At 42.1% G+C, this 21,471-nt stretch overlaps 1 protein-coding gene across 1 annotated transcript; it reads right to left on the bottom strand.

The window, feature by feature from the left end:
• Positions 1-642: 642 nt before the first annotated feature.
• Positions 643-20,024, bottom strand: NAA30 (N-alpha-acetyltransferase 30, NatC catalytic subunit). The gene is made up of 5 exons (XM_086462038.1): positions 19,987-20,024; positions 18,748-19,683; positions 11,199-11,322; positions 9,060-9,115; positions 643-1,872 (listed from the first exon to the last, which is right to left on the bottom strand). The coding sequence occupies exons 2-5, from the start codon at positions 19,678-19,680 to the stop codon at positions 1,735-1,737; spliced, it is 1,251 nt and encodes a 416-aa protein (XP_086318164.1). The 5' UTR covers positions 19,681-19,683; positions 19,987-20,024; the 3' UTR covers positions 643-1,734.
• Positions 20,025-21,471: the final 1,447 nt, after the last annotated feature.

Genomic DNA, 21,471 nt, shown 5'->3' with positions numbered 1-21,471 from the left:
TATTTTCAAATACAACTCATAATTTGTACATGGTAAGAAATGCCCGTCACCACGTGCGACTGGTCTGTGCAAAATAAGGCTTTCCTTTAAATCCAGTTTTCCTGCACAGGGCTCTTTCCAAATGTTACTGGAGGTAGGGGTTTTGTTGGTTTTGTTTTTAAATGTACAGTAACTAGCAAAAAAAAAAAAAATCCCATGACTCAAACCAAACCCTAAAAAAAAAAAAGTGTAGTAAGGCAAATCTGAAGAGTACGCTCAACTAGAGAGGAGCGGATTCACTGAGAGTTCATCCTTTTTCCACAGATTACATAGGTTCTTCCACAAGTCAACTAATACTTTCTTTTTCCCCAAAGTGAAAAAAAAAATCCAACTGATTCATAGAACTGGGCTATATAATCACACTGAACAAGAAAGCCTAGACACTGTAAGTACTGGGAAAAAAATGATGGGTATTGGTAAAACCTATGTAAGCCAAATTAAAGAAAGAAAGAAAAAAAAAAAAAGAGAAAACCAGAGCAAGAGCGAATGCGAGAAAGAGGGAGAAAGAGAGAGAGAAGTCCTTCCCCGCTGCTTTGATTTTGGAGGGAAAAAAAATCCCCCAATAATTTAGCTCATGTAAGAGAAAAGGAGAGCAGCTAAAAATGGATACAATACACCTTGAAATTTATTTCCAAGACCAAGAACCAAAGATTGAAGCATTTTTAGAACACTGAAGCAAAGCAATCTGAATCTGAAAAAAAATTGTTCCAACTATCTTGAGAGCGCTGTTTTTCAGAGCTTCTAGCAATAATTTTGATTAAATAAAATCATACCAATTTACATTAATTTTCTATATCTTCTTTTAAAAGTCCCTCACTCTTTTAACGAAAAAAGTGCATCCAAAACCAGCAGAGAATTACTGGTGACATCAGGTTCTCTTTTAGCAGCTACTCGAGGTTTTCAAAATAGCTTACACTTCTTGCTGTAAGAAAAGAAGGGCCTTCCAAACCCTCGTTTGGGAGAAGTATCCAAATTATAAAAATCTGAAATAATTTATTATCAAATCCAGAATTTAAATAAAAGCAGAAATTTTCTTGCAAAGACAATTGAAGAAAGTAAAAGAATAAAAGCATGCACTCCAAACTTAGAGGTGAAGACAAATATACTTATCTATACAGGCACTGGCAGACGCAATTTAATTGTTACTGTTACTCATTGTAACACACACCCCACCCTACAATACAGTTTTTTCATTCACTAATCACTGAGGTACCAATATTTAAGAATGGAAAAATTCAATATTGAAAAATAAAACCTAAAATTGAAGCCTTTTTCCAGAAAACTATGGCAATTTTTGTATGAAATGTTAGTATACTTATAGAGTTTTACAATCTACATTGGCTTTTTTTTCTGGAACCAAAAGTCGCGTTCCACATACAGGTTCTTTGATAGAATGTTCACTGTGTATGTAAGAGTCAGTAGACTTGCAAACGAATGAACATATCTTGGCTATCAACTGGCACATCTCGCTGGTACCAAAAGAACTCGGAAGTTTGAAACAATCGGTTTTAATTCTGGACAAATGCGCCATGCCAAAGTGCAACAAATATGTGCGACACTCAATGAGACACTGACAGAAAGAGCTGCATGGAAATTACTAAGTCCACCTGCAAAGCAATTTTGTACAAATTGCATTGCATGCAAAGGACAACTCTGCGCTGTTGGGACGTCAGTTGCTTGGTGTGACGGTTTCTTTTAACGCAGCCATAGTTTAAGACGCAGTGCATCCACTCCATTTAAATAGTATCTGAACAGCCTCTTGTCTCGCACAAAACCAAGGTTTTCATAAAGTTTCAAAGCAGACTTATTTGTGATTTCTGTTTCCAATACAACCTTTAAGGGGAAAAAAAAAAAAAAAGAAGAAAAAAAACGTATCATATTAGAAAGCAGTTGAAGTTACACGACTAGTGAAACAACATCAAAGTCTTTAAATAAAGGTACACTTATTAGCAACGAGTGGAATTCATTTTTTCTTGTCCTGGCTTATTCAAGTAACCCCTCTCCATTCCCACCTTTTAAAAAAAAAAAAACCCAGCAGTTAACCAACAGTTGTCAACAACTTTCATTCCTATCAAGATTCTAGTTCTTTGCTGTAAATACTATTTCAACTCATCACCTAACAGCTAGGGTAAAAAGAAAACAAACAAACAAAAACCCAACAGCCCCTGCCTTCCTTCACCCACCCCCACCCCCCTAAAAAAACCCAACCAAACCCAAACCCCAACCAACCACCCAGGTCAGGGTCCAAAACGTACTTTGAATTTTGAATGAGCAACCGAACTTTTGCACGTCACGAGAACTTGGCACGTGAGGTTTTGTTTAGTTGTTTAATATCTTTGACCAACAGATTTAGACCTAGATACGGGCTTCGGCATTCTACGACTCGCTGTCAGACCCAAGGTTTGCAGTGAGTATTTGTGCTCAACACGAGTATCCCAATCAGAGTGCACACCAGGAAGAAAGAGCAGCTTTTTCCATCTTTTTCCCCCCGTGTCGACAAGACCCCCGTTGCAGGCAGACCTGTCATAAACAGCTCAGACCAAACCCAAGCGTAAGAGCAGTCCAAAGTAAGCAAAGACTCCAAACTGTCCCAGCAGTCTCAAGCAGAGGCTAAAACCCTACACTGGCGCTAACAAGAAGGTAATTACAAAACTGCTCGAGCGTGCCCCTCTGAATGGTTTTGCCCTCTTTTTCTCCAAAGGCACTCAGCAGAGCGCTGCCACACGTGGCAAGCCACGCACCCACTCCCAGAGATAAAAGCTCGGTTTGCCTCTTTACTGTGGTCCGACTCCATTGCTTAAGGATTCTGCTATTACAGCCGGATCCCGGTTGCACAAGAACACAGGCTGAACTAACGGGCTGACGAGACCACATACAGCCCCGTGACAACGTACATTCACATATTAAACAAGAGCCGATGGACGCTGCACAAAGGCCATACAATTAAAATACAGCCTAAGCAATTTCTGCAGCACACCAGTGATCACTGCTGGCGTTAAGTCCACTAATGGCTATTTCTAAACCAGCGTCTGACACCCACTCTGTGTAGTTAGACTATATACCTGAAAGTCCCTGAGTCAGGAAAAAATAAAAGTCATCTACCTCACGTCAAACCCCAGGACTCCTTTCTTTTCCAATAAAAGGCAGAAAAAACGGTTAACATTCCCTCCATCCCCCCCTAAAAACCAGAAACAAAATATTAGCCCGTATTTGTAGAGCAGTTTGAGCCAACCTGCTTTACGGACTCTGTGGCCCCACCGCCTTCAGGCACACGCTTCCATTCCCTCTCACCTCTTCTGCCAGCTCACTAGGCTTGCTGCTGAGCTACTTCAAAAAGCAACCTGATAGAAAACCTTTCCTTTTTCTCTCCATCAGGTTTGTTTCCTGCAGCCTGAGGAACGGATAAGCCAATGTTAAAGAGGGAGTAGCCAGCAGTCAGACTGGGCACCTTCAGTAAGATTTAAAAATCCATTTAACGCGTGTATTTGGCCATTACTCAAATCTCAAGCCACTCTAACCACATTCCAATGGATAATTCCTCCTGCGCTTCTCAGTGCAAGAAAGCTGAAAGAATAGTAAACCTGGGGCTAACAACCCAAGGAACAGCATAAGACTTCAAAGTAGCTCGTTTTCTGAAAAGGAACTGAGTCACACATTAAAATATTGATAGTCAAGTGTTCTTAAATTACAGCAGGACAGCCTGTTGTACCTGCACACTTAAAACAATCTAATTCAATTCTTAGTCTCATGGCAAGAATTAAAGATTGAATTTCTCTAGCTGGCACCTCACAGAATACTACTATCAAGTCTTGTGACTTACTCGAGTATTTTGAACATCCTTAATCATTAAAATGGGTAACTATTACATTATAACAAATTCTGGAAGTGTGATAATTTTCCTGAAGAGTGCTATTTTCGACACAATTACGCACACTGTACAACTTCTCAATTCAAATTAAAACAGAGCATTACACGAAAGAGGAAATCTGACCCATGTAAATCCACAGTGCAGGAGACTATTACTTGAACTCCTGGCTACAAATGGCATTCGCTCTCACTAAAGACTAAGTAACCTGGCAGAGCGATGTAAGAAGCCGGTATTCAACGGCAAGTTCGAACCCCTTGCAATGCTAAGAGACTTCCAACACTGCAGATTGTTGAACTTAAGGGAGTGGTTAAATGCTGAAATTCAGGTTTGTTGGAATCCCGCTACCTGAGTGAACGTTCATCTTGAAAGCAAATATAAGAGATTTGCTCCAGTATTTCTAAGGAAGACTCAGTACAATGAAAAATAATTCCCTGATCTCAACATACTACGTTGATCTCAAAGGGCTAAAGACATTTCTATTATCCAAAAAGGAAACAGAGTCATATTTTATCCAAATTTCATTAGCTTCTCTGGTGAAGGATTCATCTCTTCCTGTGAGAGATTTTTCAATCAAGCTCCAAACCTTCAATTCTTACATTTATTTCTGGTCTCATAGGGTCTACTTTGTTGTACACATATGCCTGTTAAATCCTCTAATAAACACAACCACATCCTTCCCGGGAGACCAGCAAAGGTCTGACTGGATTTAACAGCATTTTCTGCACAAGTTGCAACTTTCTGAAGGCTATTACTTTCTCTTATGTCTTAAATTTTGTAATGTTTTATCTCAACTGTCTAATCTTAACTGGGTTTAGAAGCAAGAAATCTTCCATAGTGAGACTGGAGTGCAATGCCTCTTGTTACTGTGTTTTCATAAACTGAAGAAAAATAGAGAGGTCAAGCTTTCTTGCTTCTTCAGTTCAAACTCTGAATGAGCTCAAGTTTAGAAACCAAATCATGGAATGAACACAGCCAAAGCAAATAAGCAAATGAAGAAAGCGTGCTCTCAGCACTCACAGAAGAGGTGCTAAGCTTGCTTGTAAGTCTGGCATATCGTCAGACTCAAGTTATGGGTGCTCGTCCAGGGGCAGTTTAACTGCCCGAACTTTTAAAGAAAGAAGAAAGGTAGTACCCAAAAATATAGCACTTAATATTTTAAATGATTTGTAGATTAAGAAAAAACTAAGATGTCAATAGTTTGATAATTTCAAATACAATTATATAAAAATATACATTTAATTTTTACAAGTGTGGTACTGAATTAAAACGACACACCTATGGTGTAGTCAAAAATCCCCGCTTTATATCACCCTCAAGTTTCAATGGAAATTCTCAAAAGAAGTTACAACTCCTTTTCACATTCTACATTTTGCTTAAAAAAGCTCTTAAAAGACCCACTTACTGGAGTCTTATTCTGATTAACTACCAGTTACATGGTACATTATTTCAGTAATACAAAGGGAACGAACTGTGTGCAGGTTACTTACAGCCATTTGTTACAGATGGAAAACCTACACATGAATGAACAACTCCTCCTTTCTAACTGTGATTAAGGGATGTAACAGTTCCACAATTTTTGAGAGTTGCTTGTCAGTCAAAACTAACCAAATGGACAAAAACCAGCCAGGCACCCAACTTCAGGAGTCAGCACATACTTTCCTTTTTTGAGACTGGAAGACAAATCTCTTCAAAACTTGGGAGATGGGAGCAAAACTATTCACCTTCACCCGACTTATTTCCATAGTTCACATTTTCTATGCAACAAGCCCATAAAGATCTTCTAAATGACTGTGATCTGTTGGAAACTCAGGCCATTATAATCGTGAAAACTTTCAGTTCACTACCCCAAATACTAGAACTCATTAACATCAAATGCCTGAGAAAGTCATCAACGTAAAAAAAAAATAAAAAATTCAGAGATCCCTCAAGTTTTGTAACGTTATATCCAGACACTCCAGTTCAAATCATGCTGTTGAGTACTTTCTTCAGGCTTGAAGGTTATTTCTAGTTCAACCATCCACCCTCAACATCAGATCACTTCCCTCATTTCTATTCTAACATAGGCCACGGCCAGCTCCTCCCCTTCACACAGATTCCAATCCAGCCAACTCACTTCTTCACCCAAAGCTTCCTCAAGCCAGGAAACAACCCCTGGCTGGAAGGATATTACCTCTCGGCCTTGAAGCACGGCATATGGCTATAAAACCACCTCTTAAGCAGCTGAGTGACCAGAGAAGCTTGCACTATAAACCACTTGTTCCATAGGCCTGGCTTGGTTTATTCCCACGAAAAATTCCTTAAAATCACTAAAATATTGCAGCATACTTTGAAATGCCAGCACATCAGTTGTGATTTTTTTCAACATTTTCATCTATGGTGTTGTATAAATCCTTTCTTTTTCAGGACTCAACGTTGATACCTCAAAACGCCAATCTACGGTACTTTGAAAAGTAACACACTGAATGCAGCATTTAGCAGATTATATGCCACATGTTACTAAAACTAAGTACATTTACTGCATCTATTCCATAATTAGATTGAAGGGAAGAGTTTCCAAGCAGCCTTTGGAAAATTTTCATGACACCCACAGCTGCATATTCATGGTTTTAATCCTATTCCAAGCAATTTCAGAAAATAGCATTTTTTGGAATTGCAGTTCATTTTATATCGAGTAGCAGCATCTTTTGATTTTCATCATGCTTCTGATTTTATTAAGGGATGTAGAAAAACATCTTAAGAGCAGCAGAGATGATTAAACTATTTACACACCTCATGAAGACAAATTATGGTGATGCACTACTTCACGTTTGATCAGCTCCAGGCACCAATTAGCCAGAAACTGTTCTCCTAACAACTGGTGTAAAAAAAACTGTTGAGGGCAAGTGTCTTGGCTCTGTCAGACAGAGCTTTTAATGGGTGGCTAGTTGGGTTTTTCAGATTCTGGTCATGACTGAAAACATGGCAATCCATCATGTGGTACAAGTAACCAGCATCATTATTTTGTACCATGTATACCTGGAAGAAGCCTACAGTCAGTGGCAAAGAAAAGAAGAAAACACGAAGACATTGGCTATTTGGCTGCAGATAACCTGTATGTGAAAAAAGAATAACAAAAATATATCAAATCAGCGTGGGTCTGTCTCCGCTGACCAGTGTAGAAAGTCAGAAATATTCTCTGCTTGTGCACCCCGCTGCTTGGGCACAACAGGCTCCCATTTCAAAACCCTGAGCCAGCACAAGACTCAGCCGATGCAAGAGCCCCCAGAAGCAGGGCTTAATTAATTTAGAATCATCACTCCACAAACACAATTACACAATTTCCAAACGGGAACTGAAACAAGCCTGCACCTGTCCAGCACATGCTTCGAGGAGCTTGAATGGTAGCGCCTTCGATTAAAGAGGGGCAGCAACAGCCTCTGCAAAACGCCCTCTGCGCTTAGCACAAAGCATTTATGCAGCACCATAGATGAAAACCTGCGACTAAGACTTCGTGAGGTCTCGCTGCAGACTTGCCTCCAATCCTTACCACATTTGTGTCATTTTTACAAAGACAGAAAACAGTAAGACAGGCTCTTGGACTAATATCACAGTGGTAGAAAAGGAGAAAGACACAGGAGAGATCATTACACATATACCTGTTAGATAGTTCACTTCAGACGTGAAGTTAGGTGAGAAGTAGTACACATACATTCATAAATCACATGTTAATTACTGCAACTCTGGTAGCTTTAGTAGAGACAGCCAGTTCTACTACTGACACTCTCTAACAGCAGCAGGCAATTCACTTCACTTCTCTGCATCTCAATTCTCCAACTGCGACGTGAACAGTGTGATATTATTCCTCAATTATTTTTTAATTTTTTAAAATCTTGAATATGCTTAGCAACGGCAAACAAATTCAACACCACAGTGGAAAGCAATGGAAAAATAAACAAACAAAACCCCGCTTCTCGATTAGTTCAACGTAGCAAGTAGTAAAACAGATTAGAGCAAAGCATATTACACACAATGCTAGAAGCAACAAGCCAAAACAAAGAACTTAAAGACAGACAGAACTATCAGATTGCTCAAGTACAACACAATTTAGAGAGGAAAGAAAAAGAAAAAAAAAAAAAAACCAACAAAAAGACACCAGTAAGCAGAGGCATGAAGGAATCTGAAAGGAAGAATAAATATCTCAAATAACGAACGTGTCACGAAGTATGCAGGGATGCTGCAAGAGGCGTAACACAAGTGGATAAACAAACACAGTATGTGCCAAAAGTCCTGCCACAAAAATTGCAGTTTTGCATAAGAAACTTCCCCACACCGCAGTAGGACAATTGAGGGAGCAGCTGAAACAAGATAACAGAGAGATCAAAGGATCATTAACTACGACACACTGTCGACACAGTGCTCACGTATCAGAACCAGCTAACAACTGCTTTGTACCAGGAGATGAAAGTTAAAGGGACAGATAACCGGGATGAGGAGGACGGGTGGAGGGAGAGTTCCTCACAGGTTAAACATGGCATGTAAAGATAGTTACTTGCTTTGCATTTATACAAAAAAACAACCCCAACCTAGGGAGGGTAATCTGGTAAAAGGATAGACTAGTAACCTACAGGCCAGGCAACGCTTGACAGTGATTCAGTCACTTTCCATCCAAGTTTTCATCAACGTGCCAAACCGTTCAGGGCTCTGTTAGTGCTGTGTTACACAGCTACACACTGTCAGAGTAGCCTGATGACTCGCTGTGATAAAACCACTACCTGCAATCCCACAGCACGTACTGCTCTGGCATCTCTGGGTATTCTGAAAGCACCGAAGTATGACACCCGGCATGCAAGTTACACTGGTCAGGAGCACCTTAAACCAGAGTCTTTGGAGGAAAAACACGCCTGTGACCAAAGGCTGAGGCAGCGCCGCAAAGTCAAACAAAACCTCAAACGCTGAATTTCAGCACTTGTGACAAATTTAGAAAATCCTTCTCCTATTCGTGCCATACATTTTTTGAGGGTATTTTTCCTTTTCTTATAAAAGAAAAGAGCTTCTTACCAACTCATTTCCCACCTAAAAAAAGTCCTGTAGGAGAAAAACCTGTGAAATGAATCCACACATAGGAGAATGCAAGCCATTTACATTATGAAAGTTTTTGATTATAAAATCTTACCTCATCACAATCTCCTTCAACCATAGCATAAATAGCTTTCTTAACCAAGTTTGTACCTGAAATATAGATTTCAGTGTCAGAGTTGCAGTGCAAATGAGGCTGGTTTATATATGACTAACACGTGTGCTACCTACAGGACGTGACACCTGGGGGAAGCCGGGAGGAAAAAGAAAGGAATAAGAAGTTGCAGTCAAGTTGCAGTCTCGAGTTTGAACATTAAAATAATCTGCAAAGTTATCCGGAGACTCAGCTTAAGCGCAAGATTCTTCTAACACAAGGATATTAGAAACAGGCTTCTATGTTTAACAGTGTTATATATAGCTTTCCAAGATGTGATTCATTCCTTTTTGTTGCATTTAAAGTCAAAATCTGCTGGCACGTACTTGAAGGACATTCATCTTCCAAGGGAATTTCCTCTTACTAAAACAAATACTTCTATTAGTAACAGAACTTACGAAATCACTTTTCTTGTGGCTCACTCCCATTTGGATTTGCTAGTATCTAATAATATGATTGAAGCCCATCCCTTCCCCTCAGTCAAGCATTAATTTAATTCTTTATCATTATTTTTCATCTATTTCACAACAGTTCTACAAATGTAATATCCCTACCTGTCTGTAGAATTGGGGTGAAATTGAAAGTTGATTTCAAAGTTATTAGTGGAAAAAACTGCTGTTCAGTGAAATTGCATAAATCTCACTTCCATAAGAAGGCTAAGGAAAAGGAAAAAAAACCCCAAGGAATCTAGAGAATGTTTTAAGTATTCTCAAAACTTTAATCAATTAAGATTTTCATTGAACGTACGACAAAACTGTACGACATTTAAAACAAATCTTCAGATTAACAGCACATTTGAGAAACAGCGAGGTGGCAAAGGTAGGAAAAAAGTCAACACGCATAATGCTAAAGCAAGGCTTTAAATATAAATTCTATTTATATAATTCTAAACAATGAACTGACTAAAGTGAGGGAAAAATCTTGCAGAGATCTTCGTAACAACAGCATTAGCTCTTATTTACTTATGAATCCAAGCACCTGCAATTAAATTATGGCAGGCTCCTTCATGACTCAGCTAAAAGGAAAGGAGAGACAGTGATTTCACAGTAACCTCTTCCCTCTGCTCCACTACACAAACCAACAATGGCTTTGGAATTGCACTGGAGGAAGAAAAAAAAAAAATCCGCACATACTTGAATAGGCATGATAATACATAGTGCTTCAAGTTTTTTGGAGGGTTTTTTTTGGTTGGTTGGTTTGGTTTTGAAGAGGAGAACAAAACACAATGGTACCATGCTGCAATGTATCACCATATTTTTCCACTGCAAGTAATTTTCTGTCTTTAATCACAAAAGTATGAGCTGTTCGGTGTGAACGAGTGGGGAAGCACACACATTTCTAGGCTTTAGAGCCGACATCTATGTTTTAAGTTAAAAATGTTACAAAATGTAATTTCACAATAACCACACCAAAAAAATTAAGTTCCATAAGAACAGGTATTAATTAAGCCAAGTAGGATAACTGGTGTTAGAACGAAAATCCCTTCATCAGGGCAAAACTGATTAATGAGGGAGGGCAAACGCCCTGTCAAGAGTGATTTCTTTTATCATTTAACTTCCCAGCAAAACAGATTTCCATTTCAGTCATTCAAGTAGCAATACACAACTATTTTTCTTCACTTATTAATACAACAACGAGCTACATACATTCTCCCCAAAGGGCGATATATGCATAATTGATAGGGGAAAGTCAAGGGATAAGTTCACTGAAAATAGACTGAAAACAACACAGAAACACGGTGATGAGGGCACATACAAAAATATGGTCAAGGAGATGTAGTTATTCTGAAATATTACAAAATTCCCACTGTTGTTATTTGACAGTGGTAACAGGCAGAGGTAAGGGGCTGCTGACCGCCTTTCTTTTTAGCTTTATCACATCCCAGATGTAAATCTCACAGGGCGTTCCAGGTTATTTTAACAAAATTAAAAAAGCCACTGGGGAGCTTGTGTGGTCGAGTAAGGCGGGGATGACAGACAAACCACCACATCTAGAAGTTCAGTTCTGCTTAAATCTTTTGACAGCTACAGTTATCCCAACTACAGGATTTAAGTAAGAAATAACAAAAAAGGCTATTCTTACCAATTCCTTTTCTTCTGTATTTGGAATCCACTGCTAACATGGCTATATAACCTCTGCGGAACATCTTTTTGTGCATATCCAGCTTGCAGACGATGGCACCTACACACTCCTCACCTACCATGGCCTTAAAGACAAACATACACGTATGCATGCTCAGTTTGTGATCTATAGTGCTACCAAAAGTAGTAAACCAGTTCATTTTAACCGAAACAGCCACACAACATTTGTTTGCATAACCACATACATTTTAAAACCATCTCCAAAAGTGTAAATAAGATTAAAGGATTCTTATTTCTTTATTACATTCAAATAAAGTCACAAGTCATTTAAACAACCAATGAACTGTCTTGGAGAGAATCACATTGTTATTCCACAAAGTCTATAGGCAAGAACACGGGTGATAGAAAAGAGGAGGGGTGGGGAGCGGGGATATCAGGTTAAGGCATAAATCACCCTTTCACATGGGCTGCTGCAGAAGGGAGGAAACCCAAAAAAAGTCCATTCCTGTTTTATAATGACCTGAATTTTCACATACAAAGGTTGTGGTAGATCACATGCTTAATTTTTGTCTGGTTTTAATGTTAAGGCCACAAAGGATCAGAGAAAAATGTTGCTGTGTTTAATCTTTAGAAACTGTCACTTTCAGTCATAAGACATCCAAAGAACAAACAAAAAAAGCACACAGTTAATTTCACACGTGTTAACTGTTCAGAGATTTCATTTGTTAAGAGCTATGCACTGACAGTTAATCCCAACGGTACTGTCACAAAAAGCATGGTCAAGGAGATGTAGTTATTCTGAACTATAAAGAAAAAAAGTCCCCCAGAGAACCCAACTCCTCCCCAAACACTTATCAAACCACTTGCACAACCACTGTGTTCACCAGAATTTTACCATGAAATCTATCAGAGAAAGAGTGTAAGAAAACCCAAGTCATATGTTAACTGAAGGATTAGGCAGCATGAGAGATTAATGACATTATAACCTGCAGCAGTAAAACTGAATAATGCTGCAGAGTAGGACAGCATCCAAGCGGGGAATGAATTACTATTCATTCAGGAAAGATTGACAGAGATAAAAAAGAAACTCATAATTGTACATATGGGTGTAAAAGTGGTTCCACAGACTTTGATAGGCCTGTATCTGCAGGGGGGAACTAGCCTTCGGCTCAAGTGTAGCAACTAAACCGGGACTACAGCACATGATTGGCACGAGCATGTGCCGGCACAAGCGCTTCTGGATAATCCAAATTTACAACAGCAAGACACGTCAACTGAAAAGGACTTGTCAAAGCCAGTACGGCCAGTGCAGCCCACCTGTGAACCCAGTGCTCGCTTCTCCAACGTCTGTGGTATATACTCTATAGTCTCCAACCACCTGAACCCTTTTGTGTACAGCTTCCAGGCTGAGACTCTACGGAGAGAAGACTCATTCATGCAGATCATACTGCAGGCAGAAACGCACAGGTTTTTCACCCCGAGAAGAACAATGTCATCTAGCATCTCTGGGTGGTGGGTTATTAATCAAGTTAGCTGTAGCAAAGGTGAAATGAAGCAGCCCAAAATGGATGAGCCGCAGTTCCAAAGCTCACAGCGTGATCCTAACACCACTTCTAATGTAGTTTAAGCTCATCAGGCAAATAGAATTATTGCTAAGTTTTTATTTGGCAGGAAAACACATTTTTTAGCAGTATCCAAGAATAATCCTGAACAATTTAAACAAGTAGTTTTTAAAACAATGAACAAAAACTGTAGGATGATCTAAGTGGACTGAAATACACAGCCTCTAAGCAGTCTTTCATTTGTTCTAAAACAGTTTACTCCATAGAAAAGCAAAGCTGTACTTATAACTAAAACTGTGTATGCAAAGTGTCAGCTCAAGGCAAGTTTTGTATCTCAGCTCAGACCTGAGAAAACCAGGGAGTTAAATAAAGAGTATCATCAGACAGACTGTTCATAACACTGCTATAATTATGCAGAGTACCTAGATGTAATCTTATACCTCACTAGGAAAAAAAAGGCACACCACAAACTAGCATGTTATAGCTATGCCTTGCCCTGAAGTGAACACGTGCAAACCATTGATCCTAACAGTCATGCGGAGAATTTCTAAGATATATTTCTTACGTGCTTCAAGAGCAGTGACATTCTAGACATTGCATATCTGTGGTCTTTCTTGTTCAGGGCACTTTTCAGAAAAGCTATGTTCATGAATCATATATTTAAAATGCTAAATGAATAGCAAAGAATTTTGTTTCAATGATCAAAGCAGCAAATACCCACTGGTTTTACCACTGTTGCCAGACAGCTGAATGAAGTATGACTTTGTTGCCCGTTCCCCAAACACTTAAATCTTTTTCTTTGTCTTGAGGCAGGTAAGTCTGCCAGTTAATCTGCAGTTGTTGCACTTACAGAGGGAGTGCTGCATTTCCACCTTGATTTGAGGTTTTTGTTGCCTTTCCTCTCCTTTCTCCTTCTCTCCAACCTTATCTAAAGCTGGAAATGAACCTAAAATGTGATGTAAAACTTTGTAATTTAATTCCCTGGAGAAGGTTAAACTGAGTAAATAAATAACAAAAAAAAAAAAAAAAAAAAAAAAAAAAAGACTGAAATAGCAAGAGTGGGGAGGAGGGCGAAAGAGTAGTTCCCACACAACATCGTTTATGAAAAGACCATCACGAGCCAAATTTTCTTGTCAGGTATACGACAGTACTTCTAAACATACAAGTCTCTACAAACAGAATTCAGCCCAAGTTACTATAATACATTATAAACCCTATGGAGTACTATCAGATTCACTTCAATTGTATGCAGGATTCACATACGTGAATTCAAATCCAGTATTTGCATCAACTTTGTTCTTATGAATAAGTTTAAATGTCTAAAACAAACTAGATCTCAGTATCTCTGTATTGCAACCATGTATTACAAGAAGAGTCAGCACAGAAATGTCTATAAATCACCAAGAACTTTACTTTTCCCAAAATTAAACAATTGGCATTAATATCATTAGCAAAGATGGAATTAAGTCTGTCAGACACAGTCTGAGTATGCATTTAATACCCAAATCCTGTGAGATTTGTTCCCGTTTAAAGAAGATTAAAACAACCAACTAGCCCCTAAAAGAAGTATTTTGTGATTCAAATGCAGCAAAACCTGCGCTACTGCCATACAGCTCCCCTTTCACACATGCACCCGAATCCACCCAAAGTATCACAGAAACAGCTCTGTGCGAATCCTGTGGCTGACATTTAGCGACCACGTTGCTGAATGCCATTAGAGGACACCTCTAAGCTAATGGTTTTAACCTAAAGTCTGGCAGTTCAGTCAGAGCTCTTTACGACACGGGGCAAATCACTAAGTCGCTGTTTCCACTCCGTGAAACTGGACACGAGTAATTCCCTCCTGTGCAAGGGCAGAGTAACTACACTGGCTGTTGTTAGGTCCTCGGACGCTGCAATGTCTGAAGTTTTCACAAAGCTGCTGACAGTGAGAAGCAGCAAAGCAAGCCTGTATCTGAAACCACAATCACTCCTAAGAGGAAACTGGAATACGGAGAGAGTTTGCAAATTGGGAGTGGATGTTATAGAATTTTCTTCCTACGTCTGCCACAAGGCTAGGAAGACTTCCCAGATGGTTTCCTAACTTTTCCAGTTCTTCTTTTATGCCCCAAGTTTTCCACAACTAAAAAACAGGGATGATGTCTTACAAGTCTTAATTTCAACATGAAGTATGCTTCGACTCTTGAATAAAGTCCAATTAAAAAAAAAAGGCACAGCATTAGTATAAAACAAGATCTTAACTGCAGTCTTTTAGGATTTACAACACATTTAAAACCACTTACATGGAATTAATAGGTTATTTTTAAACTTATGAAAGTTTAAATTATAAATGCTGCTATAGCTAGTGGCAAAGTTAAGAACCCAATAAAAGCACAGATTTTCCAGATTTTTCTTAAAAGGCAGCTGAGTGGTGCAGTATTGTGAATTACGGTTACAACACTCAGACAGAACTCCGCTTTTATTGCGTCCTGCCTTACCCAAACTTTGGCACAGAGCAAGGTTTCCCAAGCTCACCTCTCCCACGCTGAAGTATTTTGAAAACAATTTTCTGAAATATTTAATGTATCAGTTCTAAATGGAAGTTTTAGAACTTTAACACTGCTAAGACTAGAAGCCGCAAAAAACACTTTAAAAGGAAGCTACAACTTTGAAAATGCATTTACAATCTGTGTGAGGACAAAGCTGTAGCAATGCTTAAAAGTGCTGCACATGAAACAAAAGATACCCCTTTCCTCTTGGAGGAGTGGTTATCACAGGTCATTTGAAGAGAAACTGGGCTGACAGAGCTCCTGGGAGTAAGTAAAAACCAGGCATTTACAGGGCATCGCTGCCTAGCACACAGTGCAAACCTGGTCTTCCAAAGACAGGCGAAACTTGAGTTTGAGCAGACAGCTGGTGTTTGTGGAGGAGAAGTTACCTTGCAACAGCTCAGATAATGCTGCAGTGTAACACATCAGAACTGATCATCAAGTATTCCCAACTTGTTCCCCTTGAAGTTGGGAAGACAGTTACACGGATGAATGTGACATTAAAATGAACAGGTTTTGAAGAGACCTGCTACCTCCAGTTCCTTTGAAAGTCGAATGTGAACTTCTTTTTTAAGAGGACGGTTAGGAAGTGGTATGGTACAGCAAAACCATGATGCTGACTAGTCAGGACTGGTCTTATGCCTTCCCTCCAGCTGTGCATTCTCACCTCTTCCCTTGCACCAACACCGTTGCCTGTGACATCCTACTACGAACATGTTTGGAGCCTTAAACCAACAGAAACCTGACCCTAAAACGTACACAGACACACACATCCCCCCCTTACATGGCGGTGGTTGGAGGGCAAGCTTAGCTTCCCAAATCAGAGAAACACAAGGGTTGGCATGAGCCAGGAAGAGGTAGTTGAAAAGAAAGGAGAAGCAAGCAGCCCTTTTGGTTGCACCAGCCATTAGAGCAACAGTGCACCTTGGGAAAGCCAAGCCAAAACTTAGCAAGTTTCAAACCCATGAGATAATCATCGTCAGGAATATTGTGATAATGCCCCCAGAAAACATTGCATTGTCAGGTATCCAAAATGCTAGATAGCAAAGTTCCGGTGTTTAAGATGTTTACTGAATAAATATCAGCAAGGGACAATTGCCGATCATTTATGGAAAATACACATCCCATCTTCAATTTAAATGGTGTCAGTGCTTTCCCCTCACGTGTTGAGAAAGGGAAAGAAGTCCATGACAGTGCAATGGAGACAGGCGAGTATGCACTGGAAGATTTCAAAAATGGCGACGGTGAAATTCAGTAAAGGAATTGATTGAACCCCTGCAGATATTTTTTTTCAAATACAATCAAATTGCAGCCTAACCCCTCACCCCAAGACCAATCAAAACCAAAGCAAAACCTGAAACTAGAAGAGTGTAAGGCCACAAGGCATTAGAGACAGATGATTCTGTCAGATCAGGCAATATGCTTCTGTTCACCTCCCTGACAATGTTCTGGCTAATTGGAATATGCAGTCCCTGACTGAAGATAAATATTTTAAAGAGACTTATTAGACAGAAGTAGTTCAGGAATCCATTAACTGCAGGAACAAAATAAATTTTATAGAACAGAAAGTCTTCAAGACAATCTGTAAAAAACAAACCTTAAAAATACTAAAACCAGCCACAAAAAAAAATCCATCCAATTTGACTCAACATACTGCAAGACCTTCAAATTAAGTAATTTGCTAGCTTCAGAGATTCATAGCCACATAATTCTTCTCTACAGTTTTATGTATTTTACACTGTTCCGCCTTTCAAAAATATGGCAAATTCACAGATTTCAAGTAAACTTTTGCTGATTCTTCAAGGCTATCAAAAAAAGAAGCTGTCACTACAAAATAAGCTTAAGACACTTTCTTTTCCTTCAGCAAAATCACATTCTTTGAATGCACTTATTAGAAATCATCTGTCTCAGCACTCTGTCAAACAACTTGCCATCGCTCTTTTCCTAACAAAATTCTCAAGTTACTGCCCAACAACAACAAAAAGATTTAAAGTCTAAACAAATGCACTGTGATCTCATAGTATCCAACATTACCTTGCCATTACCAGTGATACACTTGATGCTGAAAGTATGGACTTTTCTAGTTCACAAGCATTTATTTCCAGTATGAGGTAAATCAGTCACACACATGCTCAGTGCCTGAAAAATATCATTCTGCTCTGATCAGCATCCTTATAATGGCAAACATGACTTTGCATTGAATGACGTTTTCAAATATTTTCATATTCCTACTTTGTTCCAGAACATAATGCTTTGCTCAACTTCCTATAATCCTACTGTATTCCCTCTTCAGAGTTTTAAGAGGCACAGTTCTGAAAACCCTCCTGTAGATCATATAAATCCCACTATAAATTATACCAGACCCTAAACCAAGAACACTCAGGAAGTTTAAGGCCAGATGGATTCCATCAGCCTCACCTCCCGTACTCATATCCTATTAAAATTTTACAGAGACACTCCTGAACTGAAGGGTGTCTTGGCTGTGGCTAAATCATACCTTTTACAGAGGTGTCCAGCCTTGACTAAAACATCAAGAGAAGAAATCATCATTTACCTTAGCAAGGAAGTGCCATACACTCCCATAAATGTTCTGGTTTGCAGACATAAGTTTTCCTATGAGTAAATCACACACAACTAAGCTTCACCTACGCACGTATACTCCTCAGGCCAACTTATACTCAGTTTCATATACCTGTGGAGGGATTATCATCCTAAAAGCATGCTTTTCAACAGAGACACAAGTTCTTCCACAAGAAGTGCTAAACACGTGGAAAGACAGGGTGACAGCTAAATCAGTCTTTTCAAGAGTGCAGTAGGAGGAATATAAAACTAAATACATCGTTAGTACAGCAAGACAATCTAAGCAGCATGAGAATTTCTGCACGCTGCATACACTATCATACCTGTAAGCAGCAACACAGTTGTACCTGTCCTTTTCAAAGCACGCTCACAGATCAAAAAGTCTACAAAACCTTTCACAGTGTCTCTCCACCTATCACTTTAACATTTACACGTTAGCCATGCTGAAGTCCGATTTAAAACCATTGTGCAAGAATTACTAAGCACTCATAAGATACTAGAGGCCTAAGTACTTTCTTTTTTAAATACAAACCTAGGGACTAAGACAGAATGATAAAATGAGCTACCAAAGGTCATAAAAGTCAATGTCAAAACCAAGATTAGAAGCCTTGAATTCCTGGATCCTAGCCCCATGCTCAAACCCTTTCCCCACCTCTTAAAACACATGAACAAAGGCAGGAACTTCAGGCATATGCTGTACTTATACATGCACAGGTCACAAGGGGACTGCACTAGGAAGACAGGTATTTCCAAAAACCCTTGGCCTTATCCACAAAAAGATTATTAGAAGTATTTCCACAAAAGTCAACCCTTTAATCCTCTCCTCCCCAGCCCCAAACCACTCCCAATTCCTGCCCTCCCTGGCCCCTCCGGCACTTACCAAAAAGCAAAGTTGTGGCCAGTTGTGGATAAAATACCTATATGTGTAAATGGAGTAGGGTTCAGACAGATCTTTGGTGATCAGTCTCATGATATCGGGCATCTGCAGCTCTGACTCATATCGGACGTATCGTATCGTTAGGTCCTCCTCGGGCTGAGAGTCCGTTCCCGAGCCTTTCAAACTGCAAGCTGCTGCTAAGGACCTGGAAAGTAGCAGCAGGGACTCCTCCTCCTCCCCTCCTTCATCCCCCTCCTCCTGCTCTTCCTCCTCCAAGCCAGTCCCTCCTGCCAGTCCATTGCGGGCTGCAGTCTGAGCAGCAGTCGTAGTTGTGGCAGCAGGCTGGCTCCTGTCCCCTCCTGCTGCTGCTGCTGCTGGGGGAGAAGGAGGAGGAGAGGGTGCAGTCCTTCCCTGGGGAGGGAGGTGGTTGGTAAGAGGGGATGAGCACGGTGCTGTGGTCGGGGGCGACGACTGCTGCTGCTGTCCGGAGCCCATTGTTTTGCTGGCTCGCTTGTTCTCCAGCCCCTCGGGGGCCGCCCCTGCCTCCGAGCTGAGGATCTTGCTCTTGAGGGAGGCCCGCAGGTGCCGCAGCTCGGGGCTGATGAGGCCGTTGAGCTGGTGGTTGTGGTGCGGGGGATGGTGGTGGTGGTGGTGGAGGCGGTGCTGCTGCTGCGGCCCCCCCTTGCCGCCGTCGCTGCCTCCTCCTCCTCCTCCTCCTCGCTGCTGCTCCCGTCCGCCCGCGGGTCCCTCCTCTTCCTCCTCCTCTTCGGCCTCCTCGTCCTGGGCCCCGGTGCAGGCGGCGGCGGCAGCAGAGGAGGTGGAAGAGGAGGAGGAGGAGGAAGCAGCCCCCCCTCCTCCTCCTCCTCCGGGGAAGGGGGAGAGCGTGTCCCCCTGCGGGGAGAGGACGCTGCTAGGCCCCGGCGGTACCTCGGCCATATCCTACGGGAGAGACCGACACAAACTCACCGAGGAGGAGGGCGTCAGACGAGACGGGGGCGAGGGGGGGGGGGGGGGGAGGCGGCGGCCTCACCGGCCGCGGTCGGGGGGGGCGGGGGGGTGGGGGGGCGCGAACAAAGGCAGAGACGGTGCCCGGGCCCCGCCTCGCCGCCCCGCCGCCGCCTCTTCCTGCTGTCCCGCTTCTCCCTCCGCCGCCGCCGGGGCCCTTCCCCGGTCCCTTGCGGGCCCCGGGCGGCCACCCGCCCGCCGCCGCGGTACCCCCCACCCGCCGCCGCCGCCACTCACCCCCGCGTCTCCTCAGCGCCGCGGCTCCCACTCTCCGCTCATCCAGCGGCCGCCAAGCGCGGCCGCTGCTGCCGTAACCCGCGGCCAAGTTTCCTGTCAGCCTTTACGACACTTCCTCCCTTGGCGGCGGGGCCTAGCGACGGCGGGGCGGGGCGGGGCGGGGGCGCGGGAAGGGCCCCGCCGCCCTCACGCTGCCGGCCGGGCCCCGCCGCCTGGTGGCTTTGCCCCGCGGGGTACCGGTGCCCCGCGGACACGCCGCCCTCGCTGGCCGGGCCGAGGGGCTCGGGGCATCCGCTCCCGGAGCTGCTGTGGGGGCCGCGGCCTGCCCGGGGATGAGGCTGGCGCTGGGGTCAGGCTCCGGCCTTGGGGCCCGCTGGGCCTGGGCCGGTGCCCCGGTGCTCCCGCTCCACCTGGGCGCCGAGGTGGTGGATGCGGGCTTCACCGGTGGCGTCTATGAATGCTCCGGCAACGGTACCATTGCGCCCAAAGGTCTCCCTCTGCTGCCTGACCTGCCGTCACTCGCACCCCAGGCCCGCTCACGTTAGTGTTTGTGCTTTGTTTTGCTCCATCAGCCCGAACCCGGCTGCCCACAAGGACGCTGCCAGCAGCGTTTAGTCTAGGGACAGGGGCCAGCAGCGTTTGGTGACACTAGCAGATCAGAGAAGAGCGCAGGAGTTGTTGCTCTTCCCTTCAAAAGCAGCGTGAGGGACGCCGTTCCAAATCTGGGTAGGCCAAGGCAGGCCTTGGGCCGCGCTGTGTGACTGATAGCAGTGGAAACTCGGCAAGGCTGAAAGATGTTGTCTCGAGCGATCTCGGCTGCTGTTCTGCGTGGAATAATGTGTTTTAAGAACGCACTGCTGGGTATCACAGCAACGAACAAGCCCTTTAGATGTGAGGATTCTATTAACACACACACACGGCCCCTTAAAATGCAGAGAAAATAGTGGGTTTTTTGTTTTCTCACACGTGAAATCTTCGCAGGGCTGTTGGAAGTCTTGCTCGTTTTCATTTGCTACAGTTATTTTTCAAGGAAGTGACAGGTCTGGACTTAAAAGGAAAATCCAGTGACTACTCTACGTGTCCTAACAGGATTCTTTAATTAGGAAGAAAATAGGCTGTGGGGTTACAGGCTTCCGCTTATGAATTGCTGAGTTCTGAAGCAGGAAAAGTAAAATACTCTTTGAAAGTGAGTGAATTATAAGTCTTTTATTCAAAGTAATTAATGATGGGAACACTTAAATTTTGAGAGTGAAATGGGTCTCTGTCCTTTTAGATGTATTTATTCTTTTCCAAGACTCCATTCAGGAAGATTAATGCATATTATCCCTATTCATGTTGGCTTTATGTGTCCTACAGTTCCTCTGCAGATCTGTTTTTCGACACTTCTATCTGCTCTACAAAGGTGTTCGCATTTTGTTCGAGGGTTTCATGGGTTTTTCTGTGTGTTTTCAGGCACCAGAGGACACTTGTGGGCGTGATCGGAAC

The sequence above is a fragment of the Leptosomus discolor genome, chromosome 3, assembly GCF_034619465.1.
Source record: "Leptosomus discolor isolate bLepDis1 chromosome 3, bLepDis1.hap2, whole genome shotgun sequence".
In the NCBI taxonomy this organism is placed as follows: domain Eukaryota; kingdom Metazoa; phylum Chordata; class Aves; order Leptosomiformes; family Leptosomidae; genus Leptosomus; species Leptosomus discolor.
Note: the sequence above shows the minus strand (reverse complement) of the source record. Positions and strands in the feature narration are given on the sequence as shown.

Bases quoted from the DNA above. Each gene is read 5' to 3' on its own strand.
- NAA30 (XM_086462038.1), bottom strand. From the start codon at position 19,680: ATGGCCGAGGTACCGCCGGGGCCTAGCAGCGTCCTCTCCCCGCAGGGG. The intron at 9,116-11,198 runs GTAAGAATAGCC...TCTATATTTCAG, and splicing joins ATACAGAAGAAAAGGAATTG to GTACAAACTTGGTTAAGAAA. The intron at 1,873-9,059 runs GTAAGATTTTAT...TTCCCCTTAAAG, and splicing joins TTGAAGGAGATTGTGATGAG to GTTGTATTGGAAACAGAAAT.